This window comes from Numida meleagris, chromosome 3 (genome assembly GCF_002078875.1).
Source record: "Numida meleagris isolate 19003 breed g44 Domestic line chromosome 3, NumMel1.0, whole genome shotgun sequence".
Taxonomy (NCBI): Eukaryota; Metazoa; Chordata; class Aves; order Galliformes; family Numididae; genus Numida; species Numida meleagris.
The window spans coordinates 13964390-13979222 of record NC_034411.1 but is presented as its reverse complement, the minus strand read 5'-3'; the positions used below and the strand labels follow the sequence as shown (position 1 = coordinate 13979222).

At 38.6% G+C, this 14833-nt stretch overlaps 1 protein-coding gene across 4 annotated transcripts in view; it reads left to right on the top strand.

Annotated features, from left to right (window-relative positions):
* PLCB1 (phospholipase C beta 1) overlaps positions 1-14833 on the top strand; it is a 389735-nt gene that overhangs the window by 265183 nt on the left and 109719 nt on the right. For all 4 annotated transcript variants that reach the window (XM_021392475.1, XM_021392477.1, XM_021392478.1 and 1 more), the window contains exons 10-12: positions 62-208; positions 8841-8998; positions 12691-12773. In XM_021392475.1, coding sequence (XP_021248150.1) covers positions 62-208; positions 8841-8998; positions 12691-12773 — 388 coding nt within the window. The remainder of the gene's footprint in view (positions 1-61; positions 209-8840; positions 8999-12690; positions 12774-14833) is intronic.

The following is a 14833-nucleotide window of genomic DNA, read 5'->3' as shown; positions in this document are numbered from 1 at the left end:
GTGTGTCGTAAAGTCTATACGTGAAAGTAATGAGTGCTCTCCCTTTATCTGTTTCTTTCAGGACAGATATCAGTGGATGGATTTATGCGATATCTGAGTGGAGAAGAAAATGGGGTTGTTCCACCTGAGAAACTGGATTTAAATGAAGATATGTCTCAACCACTGTCACACTATTTCATCAATTCCTCACACAACACCTACCTCACAGGTACATTGTTTGAGAGATCTGATTTCTTCTCTTACAAGAATTCACAGTAGATTTGTCTTGATACCATAAAGTATACAAAAAGCAACAGCAGTAAGTGATGCAGTGCTTAGTCTTCAAGGAAGCAAGGGTAACACTTATAATTTGTTTTTCTAGCTGCTCCAACTCATACATCAAATATATCTTCATTAACAGGTGAGCAGCAGTTGTGTTGTTTAGATAATGTCTGATGAAGTTTAATGAGGTTCCTGGAAAGTTTCCCTCTGCTTAGATAGGATTCCAAGAACAGGTTCTTATTTAAGAAGGAGAGGCGATGTGCTTTCTATGGCAACCAAGGATAGCCAAACAGGTATGCAAAATCGATGGGAAAAATCTCTGTAGCTAATAAATCTGCCTGAAAACATTAAATCTCACAGTCTTGTGAGTTCAGTGAAATTTGCTTTGATTCAGAGATTAGAGGGGCCCCAACATGTCATGTGGCTTTCTCACAGTATCTTTAAGGAATGGAAATCTGGTCTTTGGCTACATATCTAATGTCTGGGCTGAGATTTTTAGGTGCTATCTTGTTTTTAAAAGAGCTGAGCACCCAAAATGTCCTGTTAACTTTAGTTAATGGTCTGGACTGTATTATTTGTACACCAGATTCACCAATTCTCTAAGATTCCTTAAAAAAAGTGTTTTTGACAAGCATATGTGTACAGGGATAGATTCGATTTTGCTTTGTCCTGTCATGTTTGCTAATGTCTTAGCATTAAGTAAAAAAAAAAAAAAAAAGTAGCTCTACAAGGTGTGGTAAAAACATGGTTCATTTATAATGTTGGCTTTTTAATGTTACTAGGGTAACAGTCTTGCCTTGATCAAGTTCTGCAGGATACCAGTATGCTGTAACATGAACAAAACTGTGCAGTGGTGATGTTCAGTTTAACAGACCGTGTGGTAGTTACTTTCATCTATTTTGTATTTGTTGCAGCACTTTCTACAGCACCTTCTATTGCTTTCGTATGAATGAACTGTCATTGTTTCCATTAGACACCTTTTTTTCGGAGGCTTATATCTTGACTGTTAAGTGTGTTTTGTGTTAAAACTTAGCCTATAAGTATTGGGCTTGACAGCTATTCTGTTTGTCCAAATAAAGAGAAATGAAAATCAGCATGGCCACTTTTAAACTATGATTCCACTGTGCAAAAAATTTTTGTTCTTTGGGAAACTGTAGACATTTCCAAAACAGAAGTGATTTGTGATACTTTGCAGGCCTTCTGTGTCCGGTATGGACTTTGTTCTATCAGTGCAGCTTAGGACCCACTTAAGCCAAACGCTGCAGTGGGTGGCCAGTAGGGCGAGGGAGATGATTGTCCCCCTTTACTCTGCTCTTGCATGGCTCTATCTGCTGTACTGTATCCAGGCCTGGGGCCCCCAGCACAAGAAAGACATAGAGCTGTTGGAGCATGTCCATTGGAGGAGCACAAAGATGATCAGAGGGCTGGAGCACCTCTCTTACAAAGACAGGCTGAGGGAGTTGGGCTTGTTCAATCTGGAGAAGAGAAGGCTCCAGGGAGACCTCACTGCAGCCTTCCAGTACTTGAAAGGAGCTTATGAAAAGGAGGGAAATTGACTTTTTACATGAGTAGGGACAAGAGGGAATGGTTTTAAATTAAAAGAAGGAAATTTTAGTTTATATACTAGGAGGAAATTTTTTTACTCAGAGAGAGGGAGATGGGGCAGTGCAACGGATTGCCCAGAGAAGCTGTGAGTGCCCCATCCCTGGAGGCACTTAAGGCCAGGTTGGATGGGGACCTGGGCAGCTTGAGCTGGTGTGGGACAATGCTGCACATGGCTGGGGATTGGAACTGAATGGGCTTTAAGGTCCCTTCTACCTAATTTCTAACCACCTGTGATTTCTGTACAGATTTTCTGGAAGAAAACAGTAAAGCTGTACAAATGTGTAAGGCACGTGCCCACAGGGAGCACAAACCAGTTTAACAATGCTCCAAAGAGATAAGATGCTGCCCTTCTTACTCTTGGGTTTGAATTTATAGCCAGTACCATACTACAGATAGCAGAGCTGATCAGGGCAGTCATGTTCTAAAGGTCTAGAAGTGCAGAAGCCAAAGAACAAAGAATGAAGGATGGAAATTCATTATTAGTCCAATCTGTTCTACATTTTTAATTGCAACATGGATGAGCTAACGTACTTAGTTATTTTAGCAGAAGGAATGTTCACCATAGAATCATAAAATTCTACGAATCTGAATCCTGAAACTGTCCAAATTCAATTTGATTTTTATGTGAAAGTCTTTGAATTGTCTCAAAATTGCATCTGCAGATTTCTTCACCTGCGTGTCCAATGAATTGCAGAAACTCCATTTGGGAGTATGATCCTCAGACTTAAATTAGCATAAAATTTCTGACTTAGTAAACGGGGGGAGTAAATCAGAATAAACCCAGGGGATAGAGCAAACTAAGTTTGAATCTCCTTCAAATTCCAGTTAAGAATAGCACAAAACACATGCCCTTGCCTTTTAGTGGGTTCATTATGTTCAGTAAGTGTGTAGCAGCTGGCTGATAGCAAGATTTATGATGTGATTTTTATCCATGTATTATAAAAACTGACAGCCTCAGATTTTGCATTGAGGCTAGACCAGATACAACAATCACATTACCATTTTCAGTCTTCCAGAAAGGACTTAATTCAGCTGAAATCTGTGAAATTAATGATCACAAACTATTTTTTTTCCCTAGAAGATTTCAAAGGGCCGGCTGAAGTGCTTATGGCTTTGGAAGCAAAGCTCCAGTAACGCCTTTGCCCTCACTGGGGCTGTGAAATAACAACTAGTCATGTAATAATTATTAGAAAAATAAGAAAACCATTCCATCCAGCCTTACTTTATTATTACTGCGCTTAATGTTCTACCAATTATTTTCCTTTTGTTGGTTTTTTAAACCTAGAAAAAGAATACACAAAGAAACAACGTTATAACATAAAAAGAAACATGTGCACACTCTGAATTTATTTTTAATTACCGAGATCATTTTCCTAGCCTTTAGTAGAAACCCTTGGCAGTACATCAAGTCCTGATTATTTATTTAGAAGTGTTAGTTCTTTCTTTTTCTTAGGGACATGTAATTTTTAAGGTAAAAACTCATCGATAAAGAAGTGATTTACAATGAACGTAGGCTAGGTTAAAGGAATATCTTTTGGAAACTTTCTTTTCCTGTCTCTCACTGATGTCACACTTACTTATTTTTTTATTTACTCCTTTGAACCCTTAAAGTGCAACCATGCTTTTTTTTCTGTTTTCTCACCAACTTTGCCTCAGGTTACTGCTGTTACAATGGGGAATGACTTTGCAACATTTCTCTCAGCAGCACCCAAAGCCAAAGAGAAATGACGATTATATATCACTGCTAGCACTGCACAGTTTGGCTATGCAACTAGTTGTTGTATCTGTGACACGCTAAATATGAAAAACACAAGCCTATAACATATGTTTTGTCTTTGAAGAAAAAGAATAGCAGCAGTAGGCTGCAGAGCTATCACTTCGGAGCATGTAGCCAGCATGGGACTATCCCACTCACCCTCAGCATCTGCTTCCCTGCTTACAATCCGGTACTTTCAGAACTTTACTGTTCTGTTCTCAGTGATTCCTTAGTCACAACTGCTGCCTGTTATCTGCAGTCAACCCTTCCCTGAAGCCTTCTTCATTTTCAAAGTCTCCAAAACAGTATCTCTACAGTTTCCAAGATGGCAGCAGCGTATGGAAAGGAAGGAATGATGGGCAGCACTCAATCTGAGCATGATCTTGTTCTAAGAGCAAGAGCAGTTTTTGACTGGCTGCTTCATGCCCCTCAAGCTGTGCTGAGCTTAGGTGATTGGCTGAGAAGACCAAGGGCTCTGGTGTCTGCCGGCTCCACCAAGTCCTTCCTGGTGAACTAGAGGGTAGGAGAACTCAGGGAGTTATTTCATTATTCCCCTTCAGAATATCATGAAAGCTTGTGAAACACTGAGTAAAAGGGCTGAGTTTTCAGAGATGAAGCTGATGTGAACATGACAACTTCATCTCAAAGGAAGGAAGCTGTAGACCGTTGTCTGCTTGCTGTGGCCTATTCTGAGGTAGCAGCTTCCACAGCTATAGTCTTTACTTTGGCCATTAAATTAACTTAGCAGTTAACTTTAGCAACTAAAAAAGAAATCAGTGGAGAGTAAGCTGTTGTTGCCTCACAGTGGAAAGATGATACTTGTGGAAGGTCTTAGGAATTTACCGACGCCTCAGTTTGTTGCCCTGCTCTGAAAATGAATTCCTGCACACCTGTGCAGAGGATGTTGCCTCTCCTGAGAGGAAGGGTGGGCTGCAAAGGAGTTCAGGTCAAGAGGAGGGATGAATTCTGGTGATCCATTCCCTAGTTCAAATATGGGGCAGGAAAAGCTACTTAAGTTTTGAATAATTAGATATTATTGTAATGAAGGTTGGTTTTTATACCTTAAATGGACAAACTGATGGTTTTGCATATCATTTGTCACCATCTGGGTTCACGATTAGCTAGGATTAAGATTAAATGGACCGTCAATGTACAGATATATACAGCTTTCAGCAAACACTGCAAATGTTGGACAGCTTCTGTAAGTTGGTGATTCCCATCTGTGTGAGACTCTCTTGCATCTTCCTCTGAGGCAATTGGCTTTTGTGAGAAAATGATTACTCAGGCAGACCTCTGATTAAAAGTTCCATGGACATCCTGCTGTGTAAAATTTTTATATGTTTGTTCCTGTTTTGACAGCTGAATGCTCATACTCATGCTTTTAAATCTCAGTTTACCTTTTTATTGTCTTACTGGGTACGCATCTCCCTTAACCAGCTTCACCCATGCCAGTTCAAACCCTCATTCCAAAGCCATATTTCCAAGTGAGAGGGTTTCTAGTTTTTAAAGTGACTGGAAGCCATGTAAGAAGGAGAGAAAAAATTGAATAGATTGTATCCTTAAGGCAGAACTAATAATTACAGTGCAGAGCAGCAGTTGGCACCATTATAGAGGAAGCTTGCTTCCAGTAGCAACAGAGGTCAACATTGTCATGGTTTTAGGATTTTTCTTATTGGTATTCCACATCTTAACATCATGTTAAGATCACTGGGACTTAAAGAGTTAATGCTCCAGTTCCATGGATCATAGATAGAAGAGAAGAAGAACTACATACAAAGAGTGAAAAAAAATAATAGTTGTTTGATGAGATCTGACATTGGATTCTCAAGAAGAAAAATCAAGATCATTAAAGTGTTTTTTTACCTGTCAGTAGTATTTTATTCACTACTGCTCTGTGAGTTTTCAAGATCTTCTATGCCTTCTATTGTCTCTTTTTTTTGTCTCTTTTTTTGTGTTTTAAGGCCAACCAGTGGCAGGATATTGAAAGAAGAGAACTGTTGTTTTCCCCCTCTTTAAGGAGGATAAAACTGTGTTGAGAGGAGCAGAGGAAAGTCTCCTTTAGTAGGTCCCTGTGGGTCTCACACCCTCATGCAGTTGGAGAGACTCAGCTGGGCATGCAGGAGGGCTGCAAGGATTCAGGATTTAGTAGGTCCCACTGCTGAGACCCCATGCACCCAGTACCAGTTCTGTCACGTAGCCTGGCTGCAGCAATGCGGCTACCCAAGCACTACTGACAGCTAAGCACAAATGCAGTCTCAGAGGCTAACTGGCCCCAGCCCTCCTGACGTATGCAAGAGTTACATCTTCTGCTTAGCGGGACCTGAAATGTATTCCTACTGCTGGCTGGACCAAGCCAGCCACATGTCCTACATTGGTGCAGTGTAAAGCATTAAAATTAAGAGGTGTAGGGCAAGACATGTGCTGTGTCTGAAAAACCTGAAAAACAGCATCTTCTGTTACTGTTAGAGTCAAAAGCCAGACTTCCAGTCATACAGGGGTGTGAGTTTGCATGTTGCAAGCTACAGCCTGTGATCAAGAGTATGGATTACTTTTCCAGGACTTCTCTGAAGAGATGAGGTCTAGCATCACATTTTTGTAGGTCAAAGGGAGCATGCAGCTGCTTTTTCATGCTGGGAGAAAATTGTGCGGTTGGTGGGTAAGGAGGCAGGAACAGCTTCTGTTTCAAGAGTAATGAAGGGACAAATGACTGCAAACACCTGAGTCCAACTTTGGGGAAGATAAATGTCTTAAGATCATAATTAAATTGTAAGTCCATGCATTGCTAGTGTCTTGCAGTTAGAAAAACAGCAGTGAATAAATCCAACTAAGATGCATTTGCTGAGAAACAAGCCACTTCAAGCTATAGAAGTGTGGAAGTGGTGTGTATGGGAAAACATGGGTTATATTCTCAGCTTGCACACATGAGCACAGGCTCATTAGCCTTAGTGTCCTGTTTCGTGTCAGGTATGATTTGGTCCCGTGTTATTACAAAAGCTGATTTTTGTCAGAATCTGTTTCTACTTGAGAAATGAGGTGAGCATGAGGTGGTAAAAATATTGTGGCACTTTTGTAGACACTATATGTATTATAGAAGGGGATACATAATATTTTCAATTTTCAGTATTACAAATTTGATCTGTATTCAGGATATTAAGAACACCATTCTGCAGCTATTTCCCTTAGTGTCTGTGTTAGCACAGTTTGGAATAGTTGCAAATAGAGACTGACATGACAGAAGTTTATAAATAATATAGGTTAAAAAAATGGAGCAAGCATCTCTAATAATCTATATTTAGAAAAACAAGCTATTGAGACTATCGAAACCCTTGCTATTATTTTGCACTCGGACTGGGAGTCTTTCTTAAGATTGAATGTTTTGGAGGTTAAACACCCTCTTACCCTTAGTAGGAATCCTTCCAAAAGGGCTGAGCCTTATTAATGAGGTAGTGTGGAAAAGCGTTAGATGGCAAATGATGCATGTCATGATTTACTTAAGCACTTTTGAAGGTTATGGATCTTGTAGTGCCAAATGCTTAGCAATAATGACCAGTCATCTCTCAGCACATATAGTAGTTTCTTAAACATAAAATAATTTGTTAATCAAAATTCAAATCAAAATGTTTTGAGAGCAAAGGAGGAGAACATGAAAACAAGTTTTCTAAGTGAATGCACTTTTTCAGGCAGCAGAGCTGAGAGGACCCGTATAATGTCTGTTGCTTAGGTATGAATGCACAGAAATGTGTGCTGTTGTACCCTGATCTGTGCTCCTGCTTGTTTGTACCCTGTAAAGACAAAGAGCCACTGATTACCCCAGATACTGAGTTAACACCAAGACGGGTATTGTGTGAGGAAAGATAACCTGCCATATTCAAAGGGGTAGCACACAAAAAAGTGAGGAAAAAAAGAGGCACATCATCACTTTGCTGACTCCATTTAGATTTTCACAACCTTCCAACACTAGCCAAATTATGTTATTAGCATGTATTTCCTGTTGGTTCCAGCAGATACTGAGAAATCTTATGGATTTCAATAGGAGTAATGTTAATACAGTTTGAGTATTTGTGATTGTTCCAGTTCATGCATCAGACACACACAGTAAACAGGAGTTTTCCAACAAGAAGAGATTTTTCTGTTACCGTTTATAATGGAACATAAAAACACAGAGAAAACAGAGAGTACTATTCAGTGAAGCAAACCAAAATATATAGTTTCCAGCATAAAACCTAAACATAGAGCCAAAGAGACAGTAAAACAAGGATTAATCTGTACTGTATTATATGCCTATCTGGATAAAATATTTTGTGTAACTCTGATCAGTGAAGAATCTTTAGCATAAATGAACTCAGTGCCTTCTTAGAATGCAAGTGAATTCCCTCCAAAGAATCCATTAAGACCTTCTTGACACGCCTGCTAAAAAGCAGGGAGCTGCATCCATTTTCTTAACATAGAAAGCAAGCACTAGGCCAGTCTTCCATTGTCTTTCTGCTAGAAGAAATTTGTATCCATCCAACTAGAGCCCAACCTGTTGAAACAGGGGAGAGCGCTGTGGCTGTAGATCCTTCACTGAACGCAACAACTGGTCTTGTTTGTTTAGTCTTTAATAATTCCTGAGTTTGGGAAGAACTAAGTTTTCCTTGTTTATTATTAGATTTATATTATGTTGTTGGAAATTGGTAGACTATTAAAACTTCTTCCTATCTGGTATAGTGTCACATCAGGAAACTTTACTGACCAACTCAATGCAGCGATTAGAGCATTAAAATATAGATTTGAGACCTAGTAATGGTACCATTAGTGGCTGTGCAGGAGGTTGGTTTTATCTTGCAGTGAACATTGCATATTATTTGAAAACTCTTGCTGTCCTGAGTTGCCTCTGAATTTCACATGGTATGTTATTGGGTAACAAAGTCCTTTAGAACTGATAGAAGTTATTTTATTTAATGTTGATTCTGTCTAACAGAAGTTTATGAATTGGCTTCAATAAAATTATTTCTCCTCATTCTCAATGGTTTAACTTATGGCAGAATGCAAACCATGACATTGACTCTGCCTAAGTCATTTCCGTTAAGTCATTATGTGTTTTGTATGCCTTTGAGTGTTATTCCTGTCAGCCGAGGCTAAAAGACGCTGTTAACTCTAATTATCATTAGATTATTTGTATTTATTCCTGAGGCCTAGAATGACTCTCTTTTTTCATGTCCTTGTTATGTTGTCTCAGCTGGACAGCTGGCCGGGAACTCCTCGGTGGAGATGTATCGACAAGTGCTTTTGTCAGGCTGTCGCTGTGTGGAGCTGGACTGCTGGAAAGGACGAACAGCTGAAGAAGAGCCGGTCATTACACATGGATTCACTATGACAACTGAAATATCCTTCAAGGTACAGCAGTACAGCACGCTGGGGTGGCTGGCTTTAGCTCAGGCAATTTCATTCACATAAAATGCGTGACGGGTTCCTTGCTAGAATATTGCTGCAAAGGTAGAAGGGAGGAGAAATTTACGTGTAAAAAAATGTTTTAAGAGGAGATTTCAGAGCATGCGTGGAATCATTGGTAGAGATGAACCTTGCAGAGGAAGAGATTCTTGGTGTTTGCACGTATCCCTGCGCTACTGGGGATCAGATTTGAAGCACTAGAGGAGAAAAATTAGTAGCTTTGGAGAACGTGAGGGGATATTAATGCCATTCAAACCTTAGGCTTATCATCTGTATTTCTGAATTTCATCTTCCATTTCCCTTTTCTGTAATAAAAGGTAGAAGCACTACCCTAGCAATAACATTAAAGTGTTACCTTGTTGATACTGTTTTTGATCTGAAGTGTTCAAGGAATCAAATAGAGGTATTTTGGTGTTAATATTGGTGGTCAGCACAGCTTGTAATGATACCTCAAGATATCATTTTTGAAGAGTGAAGAAATAATTCTTGTTCATCTGAGACACTGACTTGCTATGGAAATATATTTCTAGACTTACCTGTGTGCAAGAAGACGTGGAAATATGTCCTTTTCTGAATTTGGTTGTATTACAGGTGATAGATGTGGTTTTTCTACAAGTTACAAATTCGAAGCATGTCTCCCACATCTGAAGCATGAGTTGCTGTTGTTGTTTTTTTGGTCTAATATTGCCTTCCTTGAGGAAAAAAAAAAATAACAGTACTACCACACAGACAAAACACTAAATTTCACTCAACACCAGAACATTCCTTACTTTTTGTCTGTTTGTTTTCTCTAACTCTCCACCAATTGAATTAATCACAGGAAAATGTGAAACACAACCTTCTTGCACTTTCAGTATTAACTTTCCCATGAAACTGATGAAAACTATTTATGTTTATATTCATAGAGTTTGATTGCTGAAAGTCCTTTAATTAGGGTAGATAGCTCTCAACTTCTTTGGCCACGAGGAAGATTTTAAAACAAAATTAATCTGATTCTTAAAAGGAGCGTTAGTAGGAATGAGAATCATCCTGGTAGTAACCATCCTGGTAGTTTAGAAGTTCAACTCTAAGTGTTGTTTTTGCAGGAGAGATGTGGAATGTGTTTTAAAACCGAATCAAGAGTATTTTGTCTGTCACTTCAGGGCAAATATTTTTCTCCACACAGAAATTGTGAAAATGTATTGACTGCTGTTTTTCTTTCCAACACTCAAAGTGTGCTGCTTGAATTAAGAGGAGCAAAATGATAGTGAAATAATGTGTCAGAAGTACATGAATCAATTCAGAGTGATTTCTGGGTCTCGAATACTGAATCATTTGTCAGTTCATGCTTTTGGCATGACCACAGCACACAATGCTTCTGTTCAGTCTGTCAGTTTTCAGTGCCTCAGATAGACTTTCTGAAGCATGGAGAAAGAAGCAGTACATACTGCCCGTTCCTATGTTGCTGGAGTTTTTGTTCTGGGATTTTAGCGGGGTTTTTTTCTGACTGTTTGCTTTTTGTGTTGCTTCATGACATTTAGAAGGTTTTTCTCAGCAGCAGACTGTGAGCTGCTGCAAGGATCTGGTCTTATAGGGAACCAGTATTTTTCATGCCATAACCAGGAATCTGTATATTTATAAATACCTTGGAGACCTGTTTCAGGTGAGTCATTCTAGAGGAGAAGTAAAAGATGGCACTTACCATGTTGTTCTTTTCTGACCATAGAGAATTTGCATTTACATTTGAAGGCACTGTGAGACTGAATCACCAGTATGCCTATTTCTCCACAGAACCAATATCTGAGGTTTTTATCCTCAAATTCCATCAGCGTCATCCAGGTTTTTACTCTTTTGGGCTATTCTTCTCCATACATGCTGAATTTTATCTCAGCAGCTGAGAATGCAGTTGAAAATGTCTTCATGGATTTATTCACAGCTAAGGCAGTCCATAAGAGCATGAAGGGCCTCAGGACTGCTCCCAGCAGTGCTTTCATACCCAGTCTCAAGACATCTTAAGCCCTGGGTCATGCTCCATAAGCAAAGGGGGTAGGATGAAAGTGGCTGGAGACCAAGCCAACACCAGTGATGTGGGTAGAAAGCATTTAGGTGAAATGACTTAATATTTGTAATCCTGTTCTCATCCTTGCTGTTCCCTTGCAAAGGCAAAACTGCCAGAGATGCTAGTAAGAGTCCCACATTATAACCATGGTAAGGTGGCATCAGCACTCAATGATTTACTGGTGCTGGAAAGAAAGCGTGCAGCAGGAATCACTCCATTGTGTGTTTGCCCTTGGGAGAATCACTACTGTGAAACTGCAGCTTCCTACCTGCATTCACGTGGCCTTCTGCATCATTTACTGTTCTCCCAATAAATACTTTGCCTTTCTGCTTTCTTTAAAGACTTAGTTGAAGCATGTGAATGGTTAGTGATATGTGAGGCATTCATATATTGGATGGTTGCAGTTTATTAAATGGAGTCATTCATCACCTGTTAAGAGTGTGCTGAAAAAGCTACTTTCTCATCTTATAAGACATGCTATGACAGTTCATGCCTGAGCCGTGTATTTTTCTACTTTCATAAAGACTGTAAATTGTGGCTGTACCATAGCTTATATCAGGAGATCTTGAGATGGTGTGTGCATTACTTTCAGCCCCAAAAGCAGAAGGAATGTACCAGAAAGTGTGCTTTCATGTTAGGAAGTGCATTCTTACCTTTACATTTTTGAATCTGGCATCTTCAAGTACAGAAAGTGAATAAAAGGAATCCCCATGGGGTGCTTGTTTGAAATAAACAAATCTTATAATTTTAAGCCATTATTATGATTTGGGATGGAACAGGCTTATGAGGTCTTTTGAACTCCAGAAGCTGACGTGCAAGAACAGTAAAATCTTCAGTACTCAACAAGTTCTCATGAAAAATGATCAATATTCCAACAGGAAATTGTGAATCATTTCTAATGCTGAGTGCATCGCTGTATCATGTACCTCACTAAAATTAGTGGCACCAAATGATTAAGCTACTATATTTACAGTTGCCATTTTCTATCAAAGCCAAAGGGACACTTCTACATAAGTTTAAGTTTCTGAGCCCTGTTTGATTAATGCTATGCTATTATAATTGAATAACTTTCTCCTTTCCTTCCCTTCGGTTCTTTGTCTTAGAGGGGTTTCTCATTAAAAAAAACAGAGAACTAAAACTTGTGAGTCAGTCACTAACAATTTTACCAGGTGTCTGCTTGTGTAGATTATATGAGTACGGTGTGAGATATCTTTGTAGAAGATATGAGTTTGTCAGAGTGTGTTTATGATTATGCAAAATAATTCATGAAAAGCATAGCTTCAGGCACAGAACGACAGTGTGCGAAGACCAAGTTTTACATTTACAACTACTGATTTAGGCAGACATAGGTCATTTCTGGAAAAACGTGATGCTGGAGGCTCATCAAACATTTTGGAGATTTGATTACAGTTCAGGCTGAAAAATTTGGATGCTACAAAAAGCTCATGCACAGCTTTCAGGGATGTTTAGAATAGAAGATCTGAGTATGATTTCAGGTAGTTTGCCTACAATTTCTGTGGGCTCCTATCTGTTTTCAAACATCGAAATACTGTTGCTTTAGAGACATAAGTTTGTAACTGTGTACATTTTGATTCTTTAGGAAGTAATAGAAGCTATTGCTGAGTGTGCATTTAAGACATCGCCTTTTCCAATCCTCCTTTCCTTTGAAAATCATGTGGATTCGTAAGTAATTACCATGTTTCCCTGTATGGTGTTATATTTTTATAACGGAGAGCAGGATTATGTGTGAAGTTGTGGCAGTTCTAGTATCTGACATGATCAATAGCTCTTATCCAAACTAAAACCTTACATCAGCTTAAGTAGCTAAAATTGTCAGAATGAATTGGTTATGTTCTTAAAAACCTTCCTGAATTAAAATCTTTAGATTCTTCAGATAGACAGAGAAAGCTTAAATAATCATGAGACAAATTTTGTTAGTTTTATAGTCTCAGTATGTCCTACTGAAATGAAGTGGTACTTTGTCAAAGAAAAAGAAGCAATATTTCACCTGCTTGTGACCCTGTTCTGCACTAGAGACATGTTCTATGCACAGCATTTGGTCTGTTTCTCATGTTAGAAGTAAAGGCCAAAACTAGCCTTTACCAGAACTAGTTCTCTACCAGGACTAGGCCTAGACTAATGAGGATTGAAAGGTAGGTGGCATGTAAAGCCAGGAACTGTTCACTTTCTGTGGGAAAAAAAAAAAAAAAAAAAAAAAAAGTGAGAATACTTTTAAATTTGTCCCAGTCATCTGTATTATTATTACTAACTTATATCTGATTTTGATTTTTCAGTTTGACAATCTTTTGTTTGGTTTTGTGTATAGACACCACATAGTTCAAAATGAGATGACACTGGCACATAGCATGTGCCTTAACGTCAGTTGCCTTGTTCCCTTTTGTTTTCTACTGTGAAAACATTTTCAACGCTTCTAGGGCCAATTTGGGTTGAGAAACATTTATTTCATTTAAAAGAAAAGGTAACCTTTGCGGATCCTCTGAATGATTTAATACAAATTAGAAAAGATGTTGGCCCTTTTTCTCTTCAAAAAGGAAAAAGGTGAGGGCTAACTGCTTTTCCATTGTTTTAGGAAGAAAAGTCTCATTATAAGAGAAGAAACTGGTAGAAGAAGCTATGTAAGAATGTTTTTAAGAACAGATGTGACAAGACTGATTACAAATGATTTAGGTAGAAATATTTAAAATCTGAGAGCTGACATACAATGCCTTTACCTTTACGATACCTTTACCATTCAATAACATACAGTCAATTTTTTACATGGGTAGATAGTGATATGACAAGAGGGAATGGTTTTAAACTAAAGGAGGGAAGATGTAGATTACATGTCGGGGCAATTTTTCTGTGAGAGGGTGGTGAGGTGCTATGGCAGGGGGTTGGAATTTGGTGATCCTTGAGGTCCCTTCCAACCCAAGCCATTTTAGGATTCTATGATCCTATAACCTTTCAGAATAAGCTAACACTATGTTTTGTCGACAAATACATGCTTTCACTGTGCAGTTTCAAAGACAGTGTGGTTATGATTAAAAAATCTACCTATTAAATCCTTCTTAGTTGGTTCTGTTTTCCTCAGAAAGAGCACACAGGTGCTGTACTTAATTTTTCTCTAGTCAGTCCCTGCACTTTTTTCTTTTTGGGTTAGTTGTATCGCTTCCAACTCTTTTACACTCACCTACTGCAGTAGGTTCTAATTCACAGTGCTTTTTACAGTACTTCCAAATACAACTTCTTGTCTTTAGAAAAGTTCTCAAGCATCATTCTTAAATCTGTTTCATTTTGGATTCATTCTTCTCTTTCTATTAAAATGTATGTTTGGAGAAGAGGGTACTTCTAATTTATCTCAAGCAGAACAGTTATGGTTTTCTTCCTCTAAAGTCATTAAGACTTAAATCTTCCAGAGTGGTTTTTTTTATCTCAAGAAAATATAGTAAACAGTTGTGTAAGACAAAAATCAGTCAGATGTAAGTTATGTACACAAAACTGTAAGATGAAACTTCATCCAAGTCAAAGGTATGGTGACACTGCATGAACATGTCGAAGAGGGACCAGAATTACTGCTGCATTACTTCCATCTTTAGAATTTTCCCCCGCAGAAACCACTGTATCTTCCTCTTCAGAAAACTCCAGTCATGAAATAATGAATTATCTCTCATTGTACTGGTTGGCTTTTTTTTTCTCATGTATTTCTATGACATACATTTTTAGCAAAGCAAGTCTGGGAAATC